Source organism: Mandrillus leucophaeus, unplaced genomic scaffold (assembly GCF_000951045.1).
Source record: "Mandrillus leucophaeus isolate KB7577 unplaced genomic scaffold, Mleu.le_1.0 Scaffold114, whole genome shotgun sequence".
Taxonomy (NCBI): Eukaryota; Metazoa; Chordata; class Mammalia; order Primates; family Cercopithecidae; genus Mandrillus; species Mandrillus leucophaeus.
Genome location: NW_012099654.1, coordinates 3,888,683 through 3,907,839, shown reverse-complemented (window position 1 = coordinate 3,907,839; position 19,157 = coordinate 3,888,683). Strand labels below are relative to the sequence as shown.

Below are 19,157 nucleotides of genomic sequence, written 5' to 3'. Positions count from 1 at the left end.
TTCGGAGGCCGAGGCGGGTGGATAGCTTGTACCCAGGAGTTCGAGACCAGCCTGGGCAACATAGTGAAACTTCGTCTCTACAAAAAATACAAAAATTAGCCAGGCGTGGTGGCGCGAGCCTGTAATTCGCTACTTTTGAGGCTGAACTCGGAGGATCGCTTGATCCCGGGAGGTCGAGGCTGCGGTGAGCAGAGCTCGCGCCCCTGCACTTCAGCCTGGGCGACTGGGCGAGATGCCGTCTCAAAAAAACCCACAAAAACAAAATACTGCCTCAAATCCAAGCACTAAGAATTAATGAAAGTATTCTTTTGGTACAGTTCTTTTTGTTCATCAACTGAATCACGTTACAAGCTGTGAAGTAATTAAAGGAACTTCTGCAACTGTGCAGTAAAAGGGTAAAATTGGCAGTGTATTCAAGCAGACATACTTTTTCTTGTAGTGAATTACTTCTTGGCCTCTAGGGGGCCACTAAATACAAGTCCACTCACTTAGCATTTGATGCGGTGCACCAAAACGCCTCAGAAATTTCTGGAATCAGTCCTGTACCTCCAAAAAAACAGAATGTTATCTTCGTCTTTTCTAACAGTTGCAAAGGCCCAGTAGTTCTATTTTTCTGTACACTAAGTTTTCATTCTTCAGCATTCTTCACAATCGTGCACACATTACAGTGTGACCGGAACAAAGATGAGTCCCCCTCACCGAATGATAGAGAAAAACTTCCATATTGAGCGAACACCGAGGGGAGTCCGGAGGCCTTGTTGTCCTCCTCCGTGGCTGGCTGTGTCTGTCGCAGCCTGGAAGGTCAGCAATACCCAGCGCTGGACAGGGTCACAGGCGTGCAATGTCTCACAGCTCGGAGCAGTACTCACCTGGTATTAGGCCGCGTGCCGCAGGCCAGCTCGTCACCGCTGGGCTGTTGAAGCAGGAGGCGCGAGCCGCGCCAAAGTCTGCAAAGGCCTCAAGTCTCCACACCAGCCCAGACAAACGGCCTTGTACCTAAACGAAATGAAGCTACGATTTTTCCGCTCTGCCGCCTCAAGCAGCCACACCTCCACACTTCCGGCGGTGTACCGGCCAAATGTCGTCTGCCAGCAACTTCCGTCCTCTTAGCCTAAAAGCGGAAAACGGAGGCTCGGAACCGCTGCGTGGTTCTTGCTCTTCACTCGGCCGTTTTAAAGGGCGACCCTTTCCTGTCCCGGCCTGCGTGGCGTGGGCTTGTGGGTCTTTGAGCCCCGAAAATTGAGAGCGTTTTCGTAGCCCAGGGGCTGCTCCTGGCGGCCCTGCGGCCGTCACCATGGTAAGGAGGATGCGTCGGACGCCCGCGACATACAGCGTTTGAGTTAGTGGGACCTGAGGGCTCTGGGGCACTGGGGCAGGGGGTGAGCAGTGGTAGGCGGAAATGAAAACTGCTAAGGGAAAAGGATGGTGGACTCCGTGGGGTGCGCTCTGAGGAGTGAAAACAACTTCACATTCGAGACACAGAGGGTATTTGCCAGAACACAAGCTTTGGAGCAAGATTTTACTCTTTTTCTTTTTGCTCCACCGCTAAGAGTCCTAAAAATTACTGATTTCACCACAAGCGTGGTTATCAGCACCAGAGCCTAATGGGAATATGGTTGTGCCTTGTACAATCTTAGATGTTAATCCCACCCCTTTCATTTTACTGTTAAGGAAACTGAATGCGTCAAAATGAAGGGGTCCTTGCCGAAGACCAGACAGCTAATGAATTGCGAAGCCGGACTTAACGGCCCAGATCTAACTGCCAGATCCTTGCTCTTTCTGTTACGTCTCTATCATCTTGCGTTTCTTTGCGAAGTGGCATTCCATACACCCTTCATGTGATTGCTGCAAAGTTTATATGATAGCAGTTGGTAGCAGCACGCCTTGCTATTTGTTACTTAACACTGTTCTCTGTGCTGGACTTGACTTTGTATCATTTTTATTTTTGCAGCCTTAAAAATACGAATAGACACGCCTGGTCTCGTGTTTAAAATAAAACGTGTCTAAAATGCAAAAAGCATCCCATACATTGCTGGTGAAATGAAAAATAATGCACTTTGGAAAACGGTCTGGCAGTAAACACATGTCCACATGAAGACTTGCATGCAGTTTATTGCAGATTTATTCGTAATCACCCAAAACTGGGAACAACCCAGATACCTATTAACTGGTCAGTGGGTAAACAGTAGTATATCCATACAATAGCATACTACTCAACAATAAACAGAATTGAAGTACCTATACCTGCAACAAATTGGGTGAATCCCAAACCAGATTCAAAAGGCCATGTACTACTGTTGATCCCTGTTTCTTTCTGGGAAAGGCAAAACTAGGGATAGGTATCAAATTGAGGGCTGGAAAAGAGGATTGACTTCAAAGTGACATAGGGAATTTTAAGGGGAAATGGAAATTCTCTATTTTGATTGTGGTGGTTACCGAACTGTGTAGTTAGTAAAAACGTAGAACTGCGCGGTGGCTCACGCCTGTAATCCCAGCACTTTGGGAGGCTGAGGCGGGCGGATTACGAGGTCAGGAGATCGAGACCACTGTGAAACCCCATCTCCACTAAAAATACAAAAAATTAGCCTGGCGCGGTGGCGGGCGCGCCTGTAGTCCCAGCTGCTCCGGAGGCTGAGGCTGGAGAATGGCTTGAACCCGAGAGGCGGGGCTTGCAGTGAGCAGAGATCACACCACTGCACTCCAGCCTGGGTGACAGAGCGAGACTCTGTCTCAAAAAAGAAAAGGGGGAAAAAAAAACTTAGAACTGTATGCCTAAAAAGAACAGGTTTTACTGTGTGTAAATTATGCTTCAATAAAACTAACTTAAATTTTTTTAATGTGAAATGAAGATGTTATTTAAAAAGCAAATTATATCAAGGAAAAAAGATACTGTAATCAGTTCATCCCTTTTGTGGTCCAGTAGATTTTGGAACATTCCCTACTGAGATTATTACAAATGTAAGCCCTGATGCCTCATACCCTTCAAGATCAAAATTTAACTTACATCATGTGAATAGACTTAATGGTGCAATAATCATTCAAGTAAGTGAACATTTGGATGAAACAGGGTCTTTATGCTGTGTAAAAGCAAGCATTTTAGAATAATTGTCAGTACTTTTAAAAACTAAAATAACATTTCTTGCATCATTATAGCCACAGAACGAATATATTGAATTACACCGCAAACGCTATGGATACCGTTTGGATTACCATGAGAAAAAGAGAAAGAAGGAAAGTCGAGAGGCTCATGAACGTTCAAAGAAGGCAAAGAAAATGATTGGTCTGAAGGCTAAGCTTTACCATAAACAGCGCCATGCTGAAAAAATACAAATGAAAAAGACGTAAGTGGTCTCATTTATTTGTCATAACAAGTTAACATCTTTTGAGTCATCATTATTAAAACAGGTAATTTTGAATCTTTTTTCCTTCTTGGTAGTATCAAGATGCATGAAAAGAGAAACACCAAACAAAAGAATGATGAAAAGACTCCACAGGGAGCAGTACCTGCCTATCTGCTGGACAGAGAGGGACAATCTCGAGCTAAAGTACTTTCCAATATGATTAAACAGAAACGAAAAGAGAAGGCGGTAAGCAATAACAATTGAAGTCTTTGTTTTGTTTAGGAGAATTACTTAAATTCAAATTTGAGGTTCTTGTTTCTTGGTTTAATTTCAAACATGAAGTACAGCTATTCCCATTATTTAGATGTTGAGGTCTTTGTAAATTTAGTAATTAAAAAAACTTGCTTTCCCATCATAAGGTTCTAAAATTTAAGTTTTAAAAAAATTATTAGAATGCCATATGAAATTAAAAAGCTGATAAGGAGTGAATTTCAAATTCAATATTTGTCTTCCTGTTTGAAAACCCACAGTGCTATGCAGTCATAAAGAAAAATACAAATGCTTCTTATTTGTGCTGTCCTGTAGTGCCAAAATTGGTTCAAAAGCAGAATGGTGGAAAACTCCTTGAGTTATCACAAAAAATGTGGCTTTTTAAAACACCTGTGAATAGATTAGCAGAAATCCAGATAAAAGAATATGCTGTATCTATATTTAAAGAATTCTTTCTACTGCCTTACACTACTTCAGTTTTTTTCATAGAATTTGCACTCAAGGGAGGCATAAAACATCTGGTGAGGACTTTGTCTTACTATTAATGTAATCTACAAATCCGTTTCAGGAAGAAATACAGAGACAAGAGGTGGAAACACTCGTCCAATGTTATGCTATTAAACATTAGTAAACACATACACTGCTTATAGAAGTCACCATCGACTGGGCACAGTGGCTCACGCCTGTAATCCCAGCACTTTGGGAAGCCGAGGCAGGTGGATCACCTGAGGTCAGGAGTTCAAGACCAGCCTGACCATATGGTGAAACCCCACTTCTACTAAAAATACAAAAATTAGCTGGGTGTGGTGGTGTGTATCTGTAGTCCCAGCTACTCGGGAGGGTAAGACAGGAGAATTGCTCGTACCCAGGAGGCAGAGGTTGCAGTGAGCCAAGATCGCACCACTGCACTCCAGCCTGAGCAACAGAGCGAGACTTCGTCTCAAAAAATAAAAAAAAAATAAACTAAAAAAAAAAAAAATTACCACCACATTACAGGTGGTATTTTCTCACCCATAACACAGCAATAAGATTTTTAGCTTAAGTCAACCATTTATTTAATGTACCCATGATAATATAAACTTGTTCTGTTTAATTTGCAGCTTATGAGGAGACAATACAGAACTCTAGAATAACAGTTGAGCCAATGATGGTTAAGCAAAAAAAAATAGATCTACTGCTTTGTACAACTAAAACATACTTGACTTATTCTCATTGTCCTTTAATAACAATGTAAACTTTTAACTGTGGCATATTTTTAGGGAAAATGGGAAGTCCCTCTGCCTAAAGTACGTGCCCAGGGAGAAACAGAAGTATTAAAAGTTGTTCGAACAGGAAAGAGAAAGAAGAAAGCATGGAAGAGGATGGTTACTAAAGTGTGCTTTGTTGGAGATGGCTTTACAAGAAAACCACCTAAATATGAAAGATTTATCAGGCCAATGGTAAGTCCTTGGAAGAGTGTAATGACTGAAATATTAGTTCACTTTGTTAAATCGGATAAAGAACGTTATAATTTCCTGAAATTCTTAAAATTGATGTGGAACAGATTGGAAGATATTTTTATGCTATTTTTGTTATTTTAAGTTAGTGATAGAAGTTATTTAGTACTTTTTCCACTAGTTAAGAATCTTTAGCCAGGTGCGGTGGCTCACACCTGGAATCCCAGCCCTTTGGGAGGCTGAGGTGGGTGAATCACCTGAAGTTAGGAGTTCAAGACCAGCCTGGCCAACATAGTGAAACTGTATCTCTACTAAAAAATACAAAAAGTAATCTGGGTGTGGTGGCGGGCGCCTGTAATCCCAGCTACTAGGGAGGCTGAGGCAGGAGAATTACTTGAACCTGGGAGGCAGAGGTTGCAGTGAGCCGAGATCACACCATTGCACTCCAGCCTGGGCAAGAAGAGCAAAAATCCATCTCAAAAAAAAAAAATAAATATATATATATATATATTTTTTTTTTTTTTCAGCTTCGTAAGAGATTTGAAAAAAGTGTCATAAGACATTGTCAGTAAATTCTGACTTTTAAACATGACATATTAGAATCTTCATTGTCTTCATATTTTCGTCATTCAACTAGTGATCTGCTATATGCCTGATATTGTCTAGGTCTCAAAACACTTCTTGTCTTTGACAACAGTTCGAAAATTTGACTAGGACTGTTTTGTAAGAGTCAGTTTCAGTTTGGTAAGGAAAGTATCCAAATGCTCTTGAAAAGCATTGAAAAGCCAGGCGCGGTGGTTCACGCCTGTAATCCCAGCACTTTGGGAAGCTGAGGCAGGCAGATCACGAGGTCAGGAGATCAAGACCATCCTGGCTAACACTGAAATCCCGTCTCTAATGAAAAAAAAAATACAAAAAAATTAGCCGGGCATGGTGGTGGGCGCCTGTAGTCCCAGCTACCTGGGAGGTTGAGGCAGGAGAATGGCATGAACCTAGGAGGCAGAGCTTGCAGTGAGCAGAGATCACACCACTGCACTCCAGCCTGGGGGACAGAGCAAGACTCTCAAAAAAAAAAAGAAAAGAAAATCTTTGAAAAAAGGAAGATAATTTAATATAGCTTAATTTCTGTTGAAGGCAGCAATAGTAATATGACCCCAAACTTCCCCACCCCTGGGGAGAAACATAATTGAAGATGTATTTTTGCAAAATCCCTTCAAAGAGACTGAACTATTCTCCCAGTTAGATACACAGCCTCAACAAAACAAAGTATCAGAGAGAAGAAAGTTGCAACATGCCCAAATCCTAGTGTTCAACCTATTTTTTTTTGTTTTTGTTTTTGAGACGGAGTCTCCTTCTGTCGCCCAGGCTGGAGTGCAGTGGCGAGATCTCAGCTCACTGCAAGCTCCGCCTCCCGGGTTCTCGCCATTCTCCTGCCTCTGCAGTAGCTGGGACTGACTACAGGCGCCCGCCACCATGCCTGGCTAATTTTTTTGTATTTTTAGTAGAGATGGGGTTTCACTATGTTAGCCAAGATGGTCTCTATCTCTGTGATCTGCCTGCCTCAGCCTCCCAAAGTGCGGGGATTACAGGCATGAGCCACCGCGCCCGGCCAACCTGAGTAATTTTTAATAGATTAAAATATTGGCAAACAGCCTGTTTCTGTAAATAAAGTTTTAATGGAACACAGCCATGCCTGTTCATTTACATATTGCATAACCCCCACCCCCAGAATTGAACAGTTGTAACAGAGGCCATATGGCCTGGCAAAGCCTAAAATGTTTACCTTTTGGGTTCTTTACACAAAGTGTTTGCCCACCTCTGGATTATATCATGGAATCGACTTGTTTTGGTTTCATATTCATATTCTGAATATATTTTGGTAGCCTTACCAGTTCTACAGGGAGAGAATATACAAGTCAGGCTACTCTAGGTTTTCTGTAGTTTCACAGATTTGTCATTGTGAATTAATCAGATGGCATCCTGAATGGTGTCAGTTTCTTAAGAGCTTCATTAATGAATCTGTTACTAAGAAACTGATTCAGTGTTGTTTTCTCCCCATCCCCATACACGCAGAAATCAAGACTGCAAAATGTTGTGATGTTTGAAGTACTACACCCTAAAAGACCCTATTAGGTGACTGGGTGATTCCATAACCAGTTTCTGTAACAAAGACCTCTCTGGGCCTTCTCCAGTCTCATATTACCATCAACCTAAAGAAAGCTAACAATCCACTCCTTTTTTCATCATGGAAGGTAGCTGAAGTATATAAAGACTTGGAATCACGATATTTAGGTTTGATTCTGTTTACCACTCACCATTTAATCTGGAAACAAGTCATTTAACCTGCTGCTCCTTGTTACATCATTCAAAAACAGGAGAGAGAGGGATGTGTTTGTTGTGAGGTTATTGTGTTTAAGTGAGCCAGTTGTGAGCTAGCATAGTGGCCTGGTATATATCAAGTCCTTAGTAAGTCTAACTGTCGATGACTAGACAGTAAAAATCTGAGGATGTTGCTAGGTAGCTGTTTCAGGGCAAAAAAAAACTTTTCGGAGGCTAGCTGTGGTGGCCTGGAATCCCAGCACTTCGGGAGGCTGAGGTGGGTGGATAGGTTGAGAGCCCAGGAGTTCAAGACCAGCAGGCAACATGGCGAAACCCCATCTCTACAAAAAAAAAAAACGCAAAAATTAGCTAGGCATAGTGGTGCGTGCCTCTAGCCCCAGCTACTCAGGAGCCTGAGGTGGGAGGATGTCTTGAGCCCAAGAAGCCCAGGATGCAGCGAGCCAAGTCATGCCACTGCACTCTGGCCTGGGCAACTGGTCAAGACCCTGTCTCAAAAAAAAAAAAAGAAAAAAATTCTTAAATATATGTGTGGGTGTTTGCCCCACGTATTTATACTGTAACCATCAGGTTTTTACTCTGTAGAACATATTTTGTTAGCTGCTTTAAGATGACATTATGCAACCATAGTTTTTTGGAGATGGTTGAAAAAGATAAGCAAAAACAACACTACTCATCACTGTTAACATTTTGGACGTGAACATTCTTATGTTGTGTTTGACTTACCAGGGCTTGCGTTTCAAGAAAGCCCATGTAACACATCCTGAACTGAAAGCCACCTTTTGCCTACCGATACTTGGCGTAAAGAAGAATCCCTCATCCCCACTGTATACAACTTTGGGTGTTATTACCAAAGGTACTGTCATTGAGGTAAATGTGAGCGAATTGGGCCTTGTGACGCAAGGAGGCAAAGTTATTTGGGGTAAGTGAATTTTTGAATATAGGGCTGTTGCTGTTCTGCAGTACTAATAGAAATACTCTTCAAGTTGATGTATTAAAATACACAGCAAAATTTTTTAATGCAGTAGAGCTAAGTTAAAACAATGTAAATCAGATGTAAATCTTTAGTAAAAAATACTTTATAGAAAAAGTAGTAAATACAATTGTTTTAAAATTTAGCTTACTGGTTTTAGTTACATAAGGTGTAATACATTCTGTTAGATTTATTTTGATCCTTTTTGGCCAGGCGCAACAGCTCACGCCTGTAATCCCATCACTTTGGGAGGCTGAAGGGGGTGGATCACCTAAGGTCAGGAGTTTGAAACCAGCCTGGACAACATGGCAAAACCTGTCTCTACTAAAAATACAAAAAAATTGGCCGGGTGTGATGGCGAGCACCTGTAATCTCCGCCATTGGGAGGCTGAGGCAGGAGAATCACTTGAACTCAGGAGGCGGAGTTTGTAATGAGCTGAGATTGTGCCACTGCACTCCAGACTGGGAAATACAGCAAGACTCCATCTCAAAAAAAAATTTTTTTTAACCTTTTTAATAAAAATTATTTATTATAAGGGAAGCAGATGCAAAGTTATAACGAAGAAATATTTTAAGAAAATAGAATGAATTAACCATGAGCAGAGGAAGGGAGGCATATATCAAACATATTTTAAAAGCGAGGTCAGCTGACATGAAGTATTAGCCAATGACTTAAGATGTTTTCTGTAAGAAAAAATTTCTTTTGCCATAAGTTTACAAATATTATGGAAATACTTCTTACATTTACATGCTAACATTAAGAGAAAATACCTATTAAATTTAAAGAAATAGAACTATCTGTCCCACGCAGGTAAACTGATAACTAATTGAAACTGCCAGGAGTGGTGGTTCAGCCTGTAATCCCAGCACTTTGGGAGGCTGAAGCAGACAGATCATCTGCGGCCAGGAGTTCAAGACCAGCCTGGCCAGCATGGTGAAACCCCATCTCTACTAAAAATACAAAAATTAGCCAGGTGTGGTGGCCCATGCCTGTAATCCCAGCTGCTTGGGTGGCTGAGGCAGGAGAATTGCTTGAACCTGGGAGGCCGAGGTTGCAGTGAGCTGCAGTCGTGCCATTGCACTCCAGCCTGGATGACAGAGCAAGACTCTGTCTCAAAAAGTAATAATAATAATAATAATAATAATTGAAACTGATTTAACACAGTTTAGTTCATTCTGTTAATGGGATTCTCCTGACCTCCCAGAAATCATGTAGAAGCTTCCAGGCTTTAAAAAGCCCCCTTGCTATCCGGGCGCAGTGGCTGACACCTGTAATCCCAGCACTTGGGGAGTCCAAGGCAGGCAGTTCACTTGAGACTGGAGTTGGAGACCACCCTCGTCAACATGACAAAACCCTGTCTCTACTAAAAATACAAAAGAATTAGCCAGGCATGGTTGTGAGTGCCTGTAATCCCAGCTACTCGGGAGGCTGAGGCGGGAGAATCACTTGAACCTGGAGCTTACAGTGAGTTGAGACCATGCCACTGCACTCCGGCCTGGGAGACAGAGCAAGCCTCCGTCTCAAAAATAAGTAAAATTAAGATATTTTGATCCTTTTTAATAAAAGTTGTTTATTACAAGGGAAGCAGATGCCTTCGAAGTTGTAACTAAAAAAAAAAAAATGTAAAAAAATAGAATAAGTTAACCATGAGCAGAGGAAGGGAGGCATACAACAAACGTGTAATCACAATAGATCAGTAATAAAACAGAAACGTGTCATGCACTAATTTTAAACGCCCTCATTTGCTTAGTTTTCTACCTTTAGTACCAGATCCAACTACCAGATCCAACTTCTTTGAAAGGGAAGAATACACACTACAACTTCTTCAGTGATTGGCTTATACTTCATGTCAGCTGACCTCAGTTTTAAGATACGTTGTTACCTTGACTTGAAACTCATTTAAAACTTGATACAATTTGCGGGAATAATTATGTGAAAAAGTGACAATGCTCAGGTCAATCCACAAAAGCCTGTTAATGCAATGTACTAATAACATGGAGCTGACCATTATTTGCAAAAACACTATTTATATGAAAATTGTATTCAGAACTCAAGTTCTTAAATGATTGAATTTTGTAAAATCTCATTTATCCTTTACGGTTCATTTCTTACTTATTAAAAGTGGTAATTAGTAATATTTTAGGCATGGTTGGGCACAGTGGCTCACGCCTATAATCACAGCACTTTGGGAGGCCAAGGCAGGCAGATCATTTGAGCTCCGGAGTTCGCGACCAGCCTGGGCAACATGGCAAAACCCCATCTCTACAAAATACAAAAACAAAAAAATTAGCCAGGCAGTAGCGTGTGCCTGTGGTCCCAGCTACTCAGAAGGCTGAGTCAGGAGAATCGCTTGAGCCCAGGAGGCAAAGGTTGCAGTGAGCCGAGATCACACCACCGCACTGCAACCTGGGGAATAAGAGTGAAACCCTGTATTAAGACGGGGAAAAAAAAAAGGGCAAAAGTTATATTCTTTAAAATTAATTTTTATTAGGTAACAACCCTCCCTTTTCCCTTTTTTGGTTTTGTTTTCCTTAGGAAAATATGCCCAGGTTACCAACAATCCTGAAAATGATGGATGTATAAATGCAGTCTTACTGGTTTGACAGCAATTTCATATATAATTATCGAGGACTACACACCAATTGAGAAAACTGCCATTACTGTGATATTTCTGAATACTACCAAACAGCCATACCTGTCTGCAATGAAGATTTATTAAATTGTAAACATTAAAATGGTCCTGTTTTATAAATGGTCTTTATTTTGAAGTCTGCCTAGACCCCATGTTCATAAAATTGAATGATTGAAAAAAAGCAAATATACAAATACCCTACCTCATCAATATCTGCATTTGTGCGTGGGTATTCGGTAATTTCCTGAAAACACCACAGTGTTCGTTGAAAATGCCTTTCAGAAAGGTTAATACACAATTATGTGTCTGAGAATTTAACTGAAGTATCTTCTGCCTCATTAATCATTAATCCTAAAAAAGGTAGCATTAATACAGATGTTAAGTTTACAGTGTTTACACTAAAAGTATGTGAGAAGACACTAAAAGTTCAAAACTCTTAGAGAAATCTTTTCACCTGTGAAATCCAGTACAGCAAAAGGTCTAGTGAATTACATTCTAAACATTTTCATTTCATTTACCATGTGTAATAATATGTACTTGGCACTACTTTCTACTTGAATTTCATGAAAATGAAAAAAAAAATACTAAAGTATTTGTATTTTCTTAGCATTTTCTGTATTCTAAACAGTATATTTATATTTTCAGAATGGTATTAAGAATTAGTTTAAGTAACTCCAGCTAAGTTTTAAAAGGAAAAAGAAGACTGCACTGATTCCCTGAGGAGAAATTTATTTGCAGTTACTTAGATGATGTAAGAAGGTAAGGTTTTAGGGTTGTAACCTGGTGAAAGCACTTTTGTGATCTGTTATATGTTGTGGCTTTAAGGGTGGCAGTATATTACATTAATCTATAATCACCACATTGTTTTAAATTGTTTATTTTTTTTTTTAAGAAGTCTGTCTTCAGAGTACAACCAATGTGATTGATTGTGCCTTTAACAAAGTCATTCAATGTCTAAACAAGTTCAGTATCTGAAACATCTTCATGAGGAAAACAGAAGGAAAAGAATTTCAAAACACAGACCAGGAAACAATCACAAAATATAGGTTTAATTACTACTTTTAAACTTAAAAAAAAAAAAAAAAAGGAAAACAAATATAAATATTCCAGTAAGACTTGCTACTCTGAATAATGTAACATTTTTTTCTAAGTTCTATAAATATACTAGAAGTTTTAGAACACATACAGACACTTAGGAAAAGAAAGGCTAGTTCCTTGGAAATGGCAATCCAGGGTGATACAATCACTTGATGACAGAAGGTAAGCCTTTCTTACAGTTAGATTTTAGCAGATAATTTTGCCACTAATATAAATGGGTGATGTGTGGATCACAAGTTCTACAAGGCGAATAAAAATACTGACTCCAGGTAATTTCTGGATACTACAAAAATGAAGTTTGCTTGTTTTTTTAGAACCAAAATTACTATCTTGTAAGATACAAAGAAAGCTTGATATTAAGTATGAAAACATAAGCATAACACTTGTAACTAAACACACCCATGAAAGACTAGATGACACCTGAAACGTTTTCCAAAATACTGTAACACAGATGAGTAATACTAGTATAAATTCTTTATTTACATTAAGATCTGTTTCAGTTTGCTGGTGTGACCAAACCTTAGAAGGTAATCCCAAGGGATAAAGCAGAACATAAGAGCAGATATTTAGATATTAGTACAGGCTCAATTTGATGCAATCATAAACCTTCAAGATTTCTAGTCACTGAAACCCCATTGTAAGTAGTGTTCTGGAGTCTGCTAAAAGTAAATCTTTAATGACTAGATGTTTTCCTTACCATCTACACTGAATGGAAATACCATGAATATAGACACATTTTAAGTAGAAGACCGACGTTCTAAATCATGCTGTTTGATTTTATAAAAAATCATAATAGACCCTCTCACCTTTAAAAGTTGTAGAGGAGCTTTATAATAAATTCTTAAATATACTAATTTCTGTGATGTCTAGCAATTGAATAATTTATAACTTGAAAGAACTAAAATACTGCTAATAACCATCTGCTTTATATTACACAAGGAAATATACACGTATGTACACAAAAAGTGAACTTCCTTCACAAACAAGTTCACAAAGGACTATGTGTAATGTGACTGGACATTCAACAACTAGCTGGTTGAAATCACATTTTCAGTCCCCTGTAATTGTGAAATTTTTTCTAATGCCTTGCAAAAACTACAGATAACTGATTAAGTTCATGTAGGTTCCTTATTGAAGATAAACTGTGGTATAAATTCTATACTCAAGTTACTGAACATGAGTTAGGTTTTTCCAAGTGATCTAATTTTTCCTTTTATAATCTATAAATCCCAAAATAACATTTTATGTCAGAGATCATCTGTAACAGAAGTGTTCTTGTGTGCTAAACAAAAACCTTAGAAATTGCTTAGAATTCACTTACTATTTAACCCAAACAAGTTTAACAAGTTTATACTGTTAGCCCCCAGTGGTCATATATGATTAAACATTTTTTGTAAACTCAACTATATTCACACATCAGGAGTTGAGCCAGTGAGCTCAATCTTTAAAAAACTACACTTGCCTAAAGAAAGTCTTTTAGTGCTCACTTCAGCAGCACATATACTAAAATTGGAATACAGGGAAAATTAGCATGGCCCCTGTGCAAGGATGACACACAAATTCATGAAGCGTTCCATGTTTAAAATAATTTAAAAAGAAAGTAGTTTAAACAAACCCAAGTAAAAATAAAATATCTAAAAGTGTTGTTTTCAAATCTAAGAAATGAAAAATGTAAAGGTTAAGCATTTACTGAATCTTAAGAGTATTTCCCTTTGTGATGTTGACAGAAGTTTCTCATAAAATGTATAAAACAGCATAAATGGTAGATTAACTAATGGTAGTCATACTTTTTTTTTTAACTTAGTATTAGATTTGTTGAGAAAATAAATGGCCAAAGCACTTTAATTTTCATTTAGTATGACATAATCTGGCTTACCTCTGACTAATAATTAAAGAAAATATAGGATAATACAGGTGTTCAAAATCTAACACAAATAAGAGGGTTTACTATTTTGTCTAAAAGATTTTAACTAATTAGATCGAAAATACCAACATCCCCAAACAAAATTTATTGACATGACATCAGCTTTCCTATAGACTGAATAAACTTTCAACATCAATCCTTAGCTATCTCAAATAATGATACAAATCGTAATGTTTCTTTTGCGTAAGGATCAAGATCAAGCTATTTTTAAAACAATCTAAATGGTCTCAAAACATTCTCCAACTTAAGTGCAAACTTGAGTACACATAATATTTCCAAAGAGTAGAACTGTTTTTAGATTTTCTTTGGATTCTAATAACCATTTTGTTCATTTTTAAATAAATTACAAAAATTAACAGTTCAGGGTTTTTTTCTTCAAATTTTCCTAGGCCTTTGCTATGGCAACACAATATACACTTAACAGGCCAGCTTGCAACCAGTACTCACAGTACAAATCAAAGGATGACTGAAGCCTCTTCCAATTTGATTGAAGCCCTTGTAACCATAGTTCCCCAAGGCAGTTTTACCCATGCCATATAGGTCTAACATTGTGGAGTGCACCTCCAAACCTACCCAAAAATGGACATCAAGAGCATAAGCCGGCAGGCAGGAGGATCTGTTGATTGGAGAATCACTCCATGAGTTAGAGAAGTGATGAAAGCTGTGGGGGAATAGAAATAAGACTGTAGTAGAATTAGGGAGGTGGCAAGATTTAAGGAGATGCCTTAGGAAGGAGCCTCACACTTCTGAAATATAGATGTTAACTGGGTTGGGATAAAAGTAAAATCTCCAGCTTAATTTATCTGTCTGATCAGGACCAGAAGTCCAAATTAAACTATGTCTCTAAATTGTAGTTGTGATTTTTACCTGATTAAAGGTGAAAGTGAAGTCTAAACTTCTAGGCATCTGCACATATGCAGACAAAAAATTATAGCAAACTAATACTTCAAATGAAATTTTAAATAATTAGTCCCTACATGCCACAGTTAAATCCCTGACAGTACTGTTAACATCAGATGATAGAATGAATCAGAAACAGATTTTATGTGTACCTTTCCATAGTGAAGTCAAAGGAAAAAAACGCATTATATCTAGGATTAAGAGGCCAAAACCAAAATATCTTCATGAACATTTGACCGTAAGTTTGTTTCTGTTTTTGTGCTCTCGTTTACTTGAAGTTATATTTATTCTAATTTATTGACACTTTTGTTTAGGTATGCCTACATTTTAAAAAATTGGTGATTGGGTTTTGAAATTTAAAACTTCTAGAACCCTCACCAAGTTTTACTATTAAAACCCTTAGTATAAAAGATTTCTGTGATCCTTGTAAGTAATGGAAATCCTACTACTTTCAGTTTTTTAATTATATTTTTGAAATAATGGTCAGATGTACCACCTGATAAAGAAAATATAATATGATCTGGTTTCCAAAATTGAAACATGGTTAATAAAAATAAAAAATTGCATTTACCAAAAATAGCCTGAATAATTAAAAAGAATGGTGAATTCTACGTTCTAAAGGGAAGCGAAAAACTGCATAGTAAATAAGTTCAAATTGAAATTTTGGAAATTTTTGTCCTGTGCCCCATGCTGTTTATTAATTACCATATTTTAAAAACAATTATGTTACAAAGAAGAGGGTTTATCATCCACTTTTCTTCTTCCTTCAGGTCAGCTTAGCTTTCTTCTTAGCAGGTCCTTTATGCCCTTTGGCCTTTCTTCTTAAATTCCGCCTGTCTACCACAGGCACTTCCACTTCTATTTCCTCTGAGCTGCTATCAACAGCTTTTTCTGCCGATTGTGTAAACTGATCCAGTTGCTCAGAAGATGCTTCAGACTGCTCCTCTGACTGGTTCTTCTGTCCTGCATTCTGTGAAAATGGCACATCTTCAAGTTCAACCTCTATCAAAGAACTCTGAGGAAGAGCAGTAGATGTTTCCTGGGGCTCAGATACCCCCTCCTCACCCTGGTCTTCCAATGAGGAAGTAGTATTGGGAGATAAGTTCTCAGAGACTGGTTCTTCAGAAAATTCAGCTATCACAGAGTTTGGAAAACCACCATCAGATCGTTCTTCATGTGACATAGTAGCAACATTATCTGAACTCCCAAAGTGTGCTTTCTTTCTTGGAAGTAGGGACAGTTTCTCTTCTGTGTGCCCCTTTACATCAGATGTGCCTTCATCCATCAACATTTCTGAGTCAGGTATACGTGGGGTCTGAAAATTAAAAACCTAGTCAATAAATAAACTTGTAATACAGTTCTAAAAATAAATTCTTCTCAGACTCTAATATGCAATGACACTGAACTACAATTTAAACAATTCAGTATTCATTACTCAAAATCATGTATTTTTTTGAATTTCTGTTCTGCTAAAGGTGTATATATTCTGAATACAACTCAATTTCTTCAAAATTGTGTCACATGGTAATTTTAATACACTAAGTTCTTTGAGGATATAATGAAATAATTATTTTGTAATTAAGACACATTAAACTTCATATGAAGATTCTTCAAAATCATGAACCAACTCAGTTTTTTTAGTTTCCTGGTGTTACTGGAGCCAGAACCAAAAATACCTTGGGACTTCACTGTGCCACCACACTTAAGTTTGACTACGGTTTCATTAGGTAAGTAGGGCAATGGACGTTTTATTCTTTTACTTAGGTGAGACACTAATAAATAATCCCATACAACAGTTTTTTAGCCATAAACTGTAATATTCAAAAGTAACAAAATTAAATTTCTTTTAAAATACTCCAGGATTTTTTCCCCCACTAACTTAATCTGTCTGCCTAATTAACACAAATATAAATTACTGTTTTAGTCATAGACTATATAACCAATATAGGTACTGAAATATTTGGTAAATAATGCTTTATCCATTTTTCTAAGCATTTCCTAAGTACAAAGTATTAAAAGTAATAAAACTCATTTTGTTACCACATATCAGACATGAATGTTTATAATTATTTGAATTTATAGAATATTACTGATTACATTTTCTTATAATACCAAATCTACTATAAAAGTTAATCTTCCTAAAGCACTGTACATGTTAAGGTGGAAACAAATATGTATACCATGCACCCTCCCGCCTAATGTCACCAACATTGGTATACTTTATTAAAAAATAGCTCATCGCCCCCTTACCTTATCTGGTGCATCTGCCTCAGAGAGTTTTGAAGATTCTACCACCAGTGGAACAAGATTTGTAGAATCTTCACTGGAATTAAAAGGCTGCAATTTTAATTCTTCATCTAAAATTTCACTAGTGGAGTCTTCCTCTTCTGTTATAAGTGAGGTCTTAAGAGAATCATCCATTATCTCACCATTCATAGGCTCTAATTCAGATTCCTACACCATGAGAAGAGGGGAAAAAAGGACATGATTACAAACTAACTTATTTGTCATGCATGACGGGTCCCTTCTCAGTGCCTACCTATCCTATACCAAGACTCAAGTTTACATTATAGAACATGGGTTAAAGAACAGTCTTATTGGGGGAAGAGGGAAACTCATAAGGCAGTATCAGCAAAATAAAATAATCCTGAGTACCCCATACTCCCACTGCTCTTAAGGAAAGATAGCGCAGGACCAGGATGCTCTGTGGATACACAGTGTGGGTCGGAGATTCAATGAAAAGACCCTACCCACTTCTTGTTCTTCCTTCTTATAGGGCAATCATAGGAAGAACCTTTTCAGGAAAAAGGCACCAGAGTATAGACTTGATGCCCGTTCTTTACATAACACCCGCTGTTCAGCATCTGGAATCTTTGGGTCCTATGGGAAATTACAGTTTACTGTGCCAGACATAGGAAGCACTAACAGTCTAATGGGAAGTTCAGTTTAGGTGCTGCTGCTTGCTGGGAGGAGAGAGTCCCAGTCTCAGTCAACGCCAGGGTCATTTCTGAACAGTCCTGCTCCTTGCATATCATTAAAGTATGGAGATGCTATTTGATAACATGAACTCTCCAATTTCTAAAATTCTTCCAAAGTTTATCGATTAACTTATATGTAATGTCAAGTATTTCTAATCCTGACATTCTAATACTTAAAGGGAATTTTATTACCATTATTAAAATTATAAAACTGATGCACTCAAGTGTTCACAAATAGATTTGACTGCATTGTGTAGGACCCCTAAAAGCATATCAAGGAAATTTTTCCAAAAGAGAAATCAGGGATTTTAATTTTTCTATAGTAAGAAAGCAAATTGTTCTAAAATAAAAATCATCTATAAAATAATATCTATTTTATTATACTAGATGATACACAGAATAGAGTGCACACAGAAGGTAATATAAAGTTCATAAAAATGACCAGAGTGGGAGAGAGAGATAAGTCTAGAGTTACTGGTCATTCCCATAGATAAAACAGTTGAAGTCATGAGATTGGATGTATTTTCAAAAAAGAAAACATGAACCAAAGTTCAGAAAATCAAGGACTTTTTCCAGTGTGTCCACAATAAGGGGGAAAAAGCAAGTATGAGAAGAGTCAAAAAATAAAAATAATACTTCAGAGATAGAAAAACCAAGAAACCAGCCTGGCCAATATGGTGAAACTCCATCTCTACTAAAAATATAAAAATTAGCCAGATGTGTCGGCACTCGCCTGTAGTCCCAGCTATTCGGGAGGCTGAGGCAGAAGATTAGCTTGAACCCAGGACGCAGAGGTAGCAGTGAGCCAGAGAGATCGTGCCACTGCACTCTAGCCAGAGGAGACAGAGCGAGACTCCGTCTCAAAAAAAAAAACAAAACCAAGAAACCAAAGTGCAGTAGTGTTATGAAGTCAGGAGACCAGAGAACCTCAGGAAGAGAGGATAATCAACCCAGGTTAAAAAAAATAAAATAAAATGGAAGTTGTCACTGGCACTGCTATATGTCTTATTGGATAAAATAGGTTCCATGAAGTATGTACAATATAATCTTAACTTTTTAAAAGTGAAAAAAAGGACAGGCGTGGTGGCTCACACCTGTAATCCCAGCACTTTGGAAGCCAAGGCAGGTGGATCATGAGGTCAGGAGTTCAAGACCAGCCTGGCCAAGATAGTGAAACCCCGTCTCTACTAAAAATACAAAAATTAGCTGGGTGTGATGGCGGGCACCTGTAATCCCAGGTACTGGGGAGGCTGAGGCAGAGAACTGC

At 38.3% G+C, this 19,157-nt stretch overlaps 3 protein-coding genes across 6 annotated transcripts in view; 1 reads left to right on the top strand and 2 right to left on the bottom strand.

The window, feature by feature from the left end:
* The window catches only part of GFM2 (G elongation factor, mitochondrial 2), a 48,156-nt gene extending 46,851 nt beyond the window's left edge, over positions 1 to 1,305 (bottom strand). For all 3 annotated transcript variants that reach the window (XM_011996613.1, XM_011996606.1, XM_011996622.1), the window contains exon 1: positions 870 to 1,305. The gene's annotated coding sequence lies outside the window, so the exon portion shown is untranslated. The remainder of the gene's footprint in view (positions 1 to 869) is intronic.
* On the top strand, positions 924 to 12,076 carry NSA2 (NSA2 ribosome biogenesis homolog (S. cerevisiae)). The gene is made up of 6 exons (XM_011996634.1): positions 924 to 1,297; positions 3,154 to 3,341; positions 3,437 to 3,587; positions 4,871 to 5,050; positions 8,114 to 8,306; positions 10,894 to 12,076. The coding sequence occupies exons 1-6, from the start codon at positions 1,295 to 1,297 to the stop codon at positions 10,959 to 10,961; spliced, it is 783 nt and encodes a 260-aa protein (XP_011852024.1). The 5' UTR covers positions 924 to 1,294; the 3' UTR covers positions 10,962 to 12,076.
* Positions 12,077 to 15,588: 3,512 nt separating this feature from the next.
* Positions 15,589 to 19,157, bottom strand: part of FAM169A (family with sequence similarity 169, member A) — an 84,221-nt gene continuing 80,652 nt past the window's right edge. For both annotated transcript variants that reach the window (XM_011996573.1, XM_011996581.1), the window contains exons 12-13: positions 17,163 to 17,366; positions 15,589 to 16,227 (exon numbers count right to left, since the gene is read on the bottom strand). In XM_011996573.1, the coding sequence (XP_011851963.1) occupies positions 15,679 to 16,227; positions 17,163 to 17,366 (753 nt within the window). In that variant the 3' untranslated portion in view covers positions 15,589 to 15,678. The remainder of the gene's footprint in view (positions 16,228 to 17,162; positions 17,367 to 19,157) is intronic.

Bases quoted from the DNA above. Each gene is read 5' to 3' on its own strand.
- NSA2 (XM_011996634.1), top strand. The intron at 5,051-8,113 runs GTAAGTCCTTGG...TTGACTTACCAG, and splicing joins AAAGATTTATCAGGCCAATG to GGCTTGCGTTTCAAGAAAGC. The intron at 8,307-10,893 runs GTAAGTGAATTT...TGTTTTCCTTAG, and splicing joins AGGAGGCAAAGTTATTTGGG to GAAAATATGCCCAGGTTACC.